General features: G+C 38.5%; 1 protein-coding gene across 3 annotated transcripts; it reads right to left on the reverse strand.

Annotated features, from left to right (window-relative positions):
* Nucleotides 1-549: 549 nt before the first annotated feature.
* On the reverse strand, nt 550-8149 carry EPGN (epithelial mitogen). Of its 3 annotated transcripts, none has more exons than XM_082728598.1 (5): nt 7647-8147; nt 6999-7088; nt 4196-4316; nt 3349-3456; nt 550-1921 (listed from the first exon to the last, which is right to left on the reverse strand). In XM_082728598.1, exons 1-5 carry the CDS (start codon nt 7687-7689, stop codon nt 1867-1869), a joined length of 417 nt encoding a protein of 138 aa, XP_082584724.1. In that variant the 5' UTR covers nt 7690-8147; the 3' UTR covers nt 550-1866. The 3 variants fall into 3 exon arrangements, with proteins under 3 accessions (XP_082584724.1, XP_082584723.1, XP_082584725.1); XM_082728597.1 differs by having other exon boundaries at nt 3304-3456; nt 7647-8144; XM_082728599.1 differs by lacking the exon at nt 6999-7088 and having other exon boundaries at nt 3304-3456; nt 7647-8149.
* Nucleotides 8150-9266: the final 1117 nt, after the last annotated feature.

The following is a 9266-nucleotide window of genomic DNA, read 5'->3' on the forward strand; positions in this document are numbered from 1 at the left end:
TCTTGGGCTTACAATTTAGAAATATTTATAACCAGATATTTATAACTTTTTTGGTTATCACCTCCCCAGACTCCAGCATTAATTCCTCTTTCCTTTCATCAAGAGGCAGTCCTTAATTAAGCTTTATTGCTTCTTCCGGGACTCTCCCCAGCTTTTTAACACCTTTTTGAAATGCCCAGGAAGGGCACAGCTTTCTAGGTGCGGTCCTGGAGTCACTGGGAGGATCCTTCTCCTCCCCACTTTTTGGTATGATGTAACCTTTGCATAGTTTGCTAGGACAAGAAAGTGCTGACATGCGATTCATCTGCATGAAATTCCTCAGGGAGGAAAAACAAAGCTGGAGAAATACCTTCTCCTCAAAGGAAAGCAGAATGTGAGGTTTTGTTTAGAAGTGAATGGAAAGTCATTAGAAGCTAAAGTCCTGTTAACATTGTAAGAACGCTCATGTTTGATTCTCTTTTAACCCATCTTGTGATCAGAACTGTTTCGCTTCTCTATGTCATGAAGGAGAAAAAAAGTCCATAGTTTTAGACTGAATCCAAAAGAAAATTGGTAGGTATCATTATTCTTTAATTCCTGTTTCACTTCCTTGGAAAACAAAATTTTAATTTATTATTCTACAAACCACACATTAAACTATACACCTGAGATGATATCCAGTGGTGTGTCCAGGTGTTCGAGGAGGTACGGGGGGTAGAGGTGGTGTTAAGAGTAATCCCACTTGCAGAACAAATACGGAAAAATTTCTCTTGACCCACTGTCCAATTTTGAAGCTGTCAGGGCCTTGTAGAAAATAAAACCAAAGCCCAAAGAAATTAAAGGACCTGCGCAAGTCTATTCAACTTACGTGGAAGAAACAGGATTAAAGAGGAAGGACCCTAATTCCCAAATAAGTAGTTTTGCCATTGTTCCATTTTTCTCTCGCTATGTGCAAATCTGCTATCAAGTATTCAGAAATGGTAAAGAAAGTTTCCACATACTGTTGGCTGGTGAGAAGATTCCTATGTCCAATTCTTCAGTTTCTATTTCAGGGCCAATGGTCGAATTTAATTAGTAGAATTCTAGAATTGCAGTCAAAATGGATAGTCACCAGGTAGTTCCACTAACGACAGGAAGAGGTAATGACCATAGGCATGAGGGGACCAATGAGTCCAGCACAAAGGTTTATAATCCATGCAGAAACAGAAATGTTTCATCTACTCAGGACCGATATCCAGTCAGCTTTCAGTCATCGAGAACTCTTTAGCTTACTCCATATTTCACAGATAAAGGCTACATAGTGTTGTCCCAAGCTGGGCATGATTCGTGTTTGCCTTGGACACTCCATTTTCTTTTCTCTGGTTTAGACTTCAGGCACATGCTTGCGTCCCTGGAGATGCCATAACACTGACCTCATCCAACAGCTGACACCACATTCTCTCAGACACCGTGAAAGCAGCATGTTTGGGACTAGGTCCAGAGAGCAGTGATCCAAAATACTGGTGGTAGCAAAGCACACGAAGAACCCAAGCTTGGCCTTGCCTTGGCTTGCTGCAAGGTTGATAATGATTCCCACGGACTTCACATCTGACATTGGGTCCTTCTGCAGTAAGAACAGTAACCACACGGACAACAGCGACCAACCCAGAGTAGGACTATGAACTTGACTTCTGTCACCAGAGCTTGTTCACTCGTCTCCCATGGCACCCTAACGATGGCAGAGGCCAAAGACCAACGTTGAAATTTATTCTCTCATTTCATCATGATCCCAACTTCCATTATTTTCCAGTCTAGTCAGCTTGGGAAGTTTTGTTGTTCCATTTGAAGATTTCAGTTTGGGGCCCACTGATTTTTATAAATGCCTTGTGAACATTTCTGACAAAGGCCTCACAGTGGTCTTCCTCTGGAACAGATGTTGTAAGGCGATTTCAATTTTAGACACCTAAAACAGAACATTGGTTTCCATGTGAATTTGACGGCTGTTTCTATAGTTAATGGAGAATTACATCTATGCTCTTGGTGCCCTACTCCAAATCCATGGGGTGGACCCATACCCCAGGCTCACTGCTGCATCCTTCTCCAGATGATCGCTTGGCCAAGGAGCACTTAGCTCTCTTAGAGAGCACCGAAGCTTCCTGGGAGATTCCAAGCCCTTGGCCCGTTTCTCACCAGGAGCATCCTGCCACCCATGCTTGATGACATAGAGCACTAAAACCAAGACTCCTTGCTCTAGTGGGAGACGTCTGTCATGCCGTTCATATTCTAGATCTCCCTATGGAATTGCGCCAAGGCTAGACCTCAGCAAAGTCTACACTTTGCTCACTTTCTTCCTCCACTCTAGTTTTCCTTACTCTGTTCCAGGGTTCACCTTAGAGCACTCCCTCGGCCAGTGACTTGCACAAGAATCCCCATCTTATGTTTCGCTGCTAAGGAACCTGACCTCACAAGGAGCCTGACCTCACACAGCAGTCTTGTTAACACTAAAAGGTTTTCCTTCCTTTTTTTGTTTTCTCTTTCCTTTCTTGGTTTCTTAGGCAACTGATACAACAACAATCAGTTGATAGAACAGATTTTATATCAATTGATCTACAATCAACGTAATAGATGTTCTTCTCTCTAAGATATAATTATTAAGCAAACAAACTTTTATTTTGTCCGGTCAGTGTTGGTCATTTTTTAAAATGGCAACTTCGTCAATAGAGTACAGCCAAGGAAATGTATTTGCACTTTTCTCTTTAAAGTTTCTCCCATTACTTCCTGCCTTTATCCTAGTGACATAGATTTAAGAAAATATTACCAGTGTGGATAACAGAAGGAATTTGTACGTGTGCATCAAGCTTATTTTCTTAGGCTTTTAGCAGTCGACAAAATCTCCCGAATAAACCCTTACCTGAAGTCTAAAAAGAAAATGGCCCATGTTGGCCATATATTTTCATTCATTTAATGTTCATTTCTTGATATGTTCATTCAACAAATATTTGCTGAGTGTCCACTATGTGCCAGGCTCAGTAATAAACACTGAATATACAACTGTGAACAAGTTACACTCTCTGCTCTTGTGGGGTTCACCAACTTTGATGTGGGCAGACAGAGGAGGATGAAGGGGAACTGTAGATTGGAGCAATTCTAGTGCAATTGCAGGCAAATTTTTACTGCTTGTCTGTGTTTGTAAGGAAAAGCATCAAAACAAATATGTAGGAAGCTGCCAGATCATTTTTTAACTAAAAAATTACACATGTCAGTGCTTGGTATATTCTAGGGGCTCAATAAATATTCATCAAGTGAACCAGTGCCCAGCGACTTCACATTTTCATTTTTTCCTACCTCTTTCTTATGTAGCAGTAAAAAATAGCAAGAAAACCACTTAACAATAATCCAACGCCAATCCCAATTGCAATGTATTTTTCATAAGAATCCACAGCGTATGAAGTTAAGGTCAAGTGCTCACACCTTTCTCCAGTATAACCAGTAAAACACCTTTTAAAAAAAAGAAAAGAATGCATAGTTTAAAAACCCATAGTGGTAGAAACATACAGAAATGACCAATTTCAAAAAAATAAAAATTTCAATAGAAAATAAGTAATGTAAATTAAAGAGAAAAATGCCAAATGAAAGCCAACTATAAATGTATTGAGGAAGCTAGGTATTTCAAAATAGCCAATTCATTAAGGCCCCATATTAATGTAACTTCCCACACGGGTAGAAGAGAAAGGTAGTCTAGTCTGCTTGCATGAGTTGATCTAGAAAACTGTTAATCTACTCTTTCACAGGAGAATGCCTAGCAAACCAATGATCATAAAAATAGTACTTAATTGCTCTAGAACTTCATATTCCTCAAGAGTGTTTGCTACCATCTATTTCATCTCATCTGTAATCAATCCCGTGAAAATCCAGAATCATCCTTGCATGTTGCTTAAATGCACATTTGGATTCAGTAGTTTTGAGGTGGAGCCTAAGTTTCTGCATTTGTAACAAGCTCCCTGGTTACAGAGAAGCTGTTAATGTGGGGACCCTATTTTTGAGTAATGAAGGTTAGGTAGTTTAGAAAAAGACTCCTTAGATATTCAAATACAATGAGTCATGTCCAGATGATGTACCCTTTTTACTAGATAAGAAACAGGTGTATGGAAATGTACTATGTGAACCGCAGAGAAACGTGTCAAACGTAAATTCATCTCCTCCCATCTCTAGGACTTGGAAAGTTCTTTGCAATTACGTGCAGATGGCTTTCTCCAGCTCATGGTGGAATGCGCAAACACCATTGATGCAGTAACTATTGTGGTCTTCCAGGCAAGGATGTGAGAACTTCAAGGCTATGGGTCCTTCTGTGTAGTCAACTAGGAAAAGGACATACAACGTTAACAGATGAAGTGGGTCACACTCTTATAGTAGATTTGTTACACGTATGTAAAGAGAGTTTTGTTACACGTATGTAAAGAGAGTTTTAAATTTAAGAATATTCTTTGGGTGCTCTGCCTTTTAAACTACTGACTGGTTCTGCCTTTTAAACTACTGACTGGTTCCGTCGGCAGGTTATAGTCACAGACTCTAGGTTAATATCATTTAGACGTATCACTAATCAGGGGCTGGAGGTGGATGGATGATCGTTCCGTTCCTTCTACATAATATGGTAGAGATACAAGTTTGCCTAAAGGTGGCAGCATTGATTCTCATTTTAGCCTTGATTCTCCTTTTTTATTTCTCCCATTCACACCTGAGAAGTCAGCACTTAGGGAATCGGGATTTACGGAGATAATGAAGTTGAGAAGGTGAGAATTCCCCGCTTCCTCTTCTGTGGACTATCAATTGAGAAAGGACTTGTAACGGGAGCCCCGTGCCTGATTCCAGAAGAGGAATTTTCATGACCTATACAAGAAGCCAGAAACAAGTTACGGCTCAAGCTTCACACAGTGGAAACAACACTTTTGAATATTAATTGGAAATTTTACTCGTTAAGAGACATTCTGAGAAAATAGAGAAAACCCTCGAGATAGACAGAATGAGAAAATTTGGGTTTTGACTTCTAACACTATGCAAATGATATCTGGCAAAACGTCCATGGTCAAGTGTCTACAATCTCTAAGGGAAGCTTTCCTTTGGGAAACTGTCTTGTGGCAAAATGTATACATTTCAGGATGCTTATTCCTCATTCTCTAATGGACCAAAGACATATACCTATGCTATCGTTGGGGCCTATGCAGTGGGGATGATACTTGGGTAAAGCCGTGTAATTGCGTCCTCTTTGGTAAAAACCTAATTACTGATTCTTAAACTTGTCCCAAGCAGAATTGGTGACATTCCATTTTGTCTTGTTATGAAAACTTATTTCCCCACTTTTAGTTATCATGTGACACCATATTTGCCTTGCTAGCTAAGTAGATGTATGGAATCCTACTTATTTATTCTTAAGGGGGGAAAAAAAAGATCTAAAAAGGCATATTTTTCTTAAACTTAAAACACCGAATTTTAGGTACTAAGCCACCAATAAGATAACTTCATGTTGGCTGAGAACATACAATATTACCTTAAGATTCACCTTCATTTTGTTGAATGCAATATTGTGAATCTAGAGTCTCATTTTAATAATTAACTCTAAGCCAGTAAGAATTTCCCATTGTACACCGTATTTGGTTCTTCCTGCTCCAAGACTAAATCAATTGAATTAGCCAAGCCTGAAGCAGGATTTGCTAGATAATGTGAGAACTGAAAGAAAACATCTTCAAAGAAAGAGTGTACTAGAGAGCCTCATCCTTCCCCTAAGGAGAAGAATATTAGGTATAAGTTTACAAAAAATTTCCTAAGATATTGGTTGCAGATTTTTAAATTAAATTCAAAACAGAAAAACTGAAGTTCTCCATCAAGAAAACAAAGAAAAACTGTAGAAATGATACATTCAGTCCCCTGTTTTCTATTATTATTCTCCGTAACTTGGAAGACTTTCACTATTAAGGAAGTAAAAAGGTGGTACTGGGTGCACTTCGACGAAGCCAGTTATTGAGGGGAAACTGTTCTTGAATTTTCTAACGCATATCCCCCAGTAAAGATCTTTCCTCTTGGCTCAAAGACTCAGAAGACATGAAGATGTTTGGCTAAAAATTATTCTAAAGCTCACACAGATTTTCTTTGCCAGCGGGTAGTTATTCAAAACTCACATGGGCAAAATATTTTAAGTGATTTTTTTTTAATTTAAAATCACTGGTGAAATATAGAATGTTTAAATCTTACTAGCCTTTGTATTCAGAAACAAAACATCTGACTTGACCTATTTGCCTGGCTCTGAGAGCAAAATATGGTGTTTTCTCTGTCCTATGTCTTATTACCTGTCTTCACAAGAGGCAATAGTGATTTGTGTGAGGATCGTAACTACTGGGTACACAGGTCTTGGCAAGTCACAAGTTTACCAAGTTCACCTCTGAGAGTTCAAACAGGCTTAAAAAATAATGATGCGCAACAGCAGCCAGAAGCTATTCTAATAATAATAGTCATGGTGATGATATGTCATTACCACCAACAACCAAAATTGGGTATAAATGGTTTGGAAGTATAACGTATGCTAAAAGAACAACAAAATCCCCCCAAAACAAAACAAGAAAAAAGATCTTTCCAAAGATGGATTAAGGTTTCATCTTGCCATAGTTTCTTTGGCTGCAAAGTCATGGTCACAGATGAAAAGACTGTATCAAAACAGCAGTCATCAAGAATGCCAAAATGGGGACAAACCGTCTTGGGACACGCGTGGGTTATTGGCAGAAAATGTGGCATGTTTCACATTCAGGATCGTAACTGAAAACGATTTCTGTGTCTCTCATCTACTTTGCTTGCCCCTTTTATAAAGGCAGTTCTTTGCGGGCACATAAACTGTCACTTCCATTTAACAACATCTTGCTGAAAGAGTCGATTATCTAATAATAAAATATATATTTCAAAATTTCCAATGTTGCTTTTGATCACAATCCAAATATCTCTCAAAAAGGTTAAAAAAAAAAGGCACTTAAAATACACAAGTGTGAAGAAAATACCTTCCGTTTTGTTAACTGTCCAGTTACTTTGCTGGGTTGTGATTGGGGGTGTTCCCGACACGGCTACCTCTGCAGTCAAGGCTGTCATTGCTATATGAAGGAGGGGAGGGGGGGAAAGGCATCTTTAGCAGGTGAGCCTCCTTCTACGTGCAAGCAACAGATTGAAAGTTAGGTGCAAGCTACAGATCCAAAATTCTTCTTAGTCTACTTATTCCCACGTGTGTTCTATTTTAATTCATTTACATTTGAAATCCAAAACCTGACCAGGGCAGTTTCCTGACTGTTTCTCATCCATACCGATTCCAGGGACTACCTTATAATTACGGAAAATAGAAATACATTTATTTTTACGAGAAAGTGGATACGTGGGTTACTAAATCAATCATGAGGCTGCTAAGACACAGTAGTTAAAATGTATCAACTGCTCTTGTTGTATAAAGCAAGCATACAGGTCTCAAAAAAGGGGTTGCAACAATATGTTAGGAACCCAACCTGCTTTACATAAGAATTAATTCACAGATTTCTTGCTCTGTTCTTTGTCATGAAGAACGAAGTTTAAAAGCCAACTGCTCTTTAATTCAGAGAAAACAAATTCTATGCATAATTTACACGGACACAAAATTAACAAGACAAAAAGGAACTACCTACCTTTGAATAAAAGATAGACTGATATTGAGACTCCGAAGGCCATTTCCTGCTGCTGTTAACAGTATCTTTCTTACCCTCCAAGACTGACGGGTGGAAGGTTTTTATTGCGCTCTCCGGAGGCTTTCTTGCATTTATATTTCATGAAGCGTCATCTGCCAGTTCTTACCAATCAAAAAAATATGTACTCCTGGCAGCAGCTGCAGGTAGAGCCCTCCAGGCGCTAGCACTCTTGTTTAGGATACCTGCGTTATCTAGCAATGTGATCAGGTTTTCTTTTGAAACACTGGTTTCTTGTTACCTGTGGGCATAATCGTGTATGTAAAAGTACTTAAAACAACAAAAAAGAAGAAATCCGGGAAAGGCCCCATTGCTGGGAACAGACTGATACCAGCTCCAAGGTTGTTCATGACCTACATAGAATTCCAACCCAGGAGAGCACTGGTATTCGCCAACCAGGAAACAGCATCACCAGGCAGTAACTCAAACATTCCTGAAACTGCTGTCACTTACGCCACCTCTCAGTACAGACTGCAAGCAAATCAAGATATTTTGGAATTTAGAAGCAGGGGAAAAAATAAAATTTGGGTAAAAGCAGAGGTTTCATATTCCATTGTAATTGTTTGCTACTTTGTGTTGCTACAAGTTCTGTGAAAATAATTATTTTGAAGAGCATAACGTTTGCCTTTATGTGATTCTGCCATTTAAGATTTTTCTGATGAAATGGAATGGGATCCCAATTTCCTTAGAGTTATTGTGCTTCCGTCTGTGCTAAAGGGATTTGGCTAGAGAGAACCAGTGAGGTACCAAAATGATAATGATGATGATGGTGGTGATGATGATGAGGTCGTCTCCACTAAGATAAAATTAAAATATTTAAGTTCGGTATGTCTAATGAATAGAAAGTTCTAAATTTAACACGACATTCAAATGTTTCTGTTTATCTAGTTATGATCACTAAAATACCATTTTAAAGGCCAAGATGTGATGATTGCTATTAGATTTTGTGAGTGTAGGAGGTTCCCATAAATTTTCACTTGCCCTAAATTATTATAAAGAACCTATATAAATATGTTTTACTGAGGTGGCATGTCTTTCTACCAGGAATTTCAATTGCTCATATTTTCTGGACCTTGAAAACTTGTTTAAGTCAAGATAAGTTATCATTTGCATCGTGTCCATCTAGCAAATTTGGTTTACCAGAAAGGATCTCTTTCACTATTGAAATATGAATTTGGCTTCAGAAATCACACAAGAATGAGCTTGTTCAACTCATTATAACTTGGGCAATCACCACAAGAGTCATCATTTTAAAGTTAAAAGAATATACAGCACTTGGCTTACTTCAAATGTGCCTACAGTTCATATTTCTACTTTTGTAGGTCTTTTTCTTTTAACTGTTCATTATTAAAACAATTTCTGGATAATACTTTTCCCAGGCAAATATTATTTGAATTATAAATCTAATCATCCTCCGCATGGCTGTGAATTTAAGAAGGAAAACTTTGCAAAGGATTAAATAAACTATTATGACCATTGCAATTGTTGAAGGAAGGTGCTATAACTAATTTTGAATATCTTTATCTGTAAGACTGGGACATAGTACAACAGCCATCTTGGTTG

This window comes from Mustela nivalis (assembly GCF_964662115.1).
Source record: "Mustela nivalis genome assembly, chromosome: 4".
NCBI lineage: Eukaryota > Metazoa > Chordata > Mammalia > Carnivora > Mustelidae > Mustela > Mustela nivalis.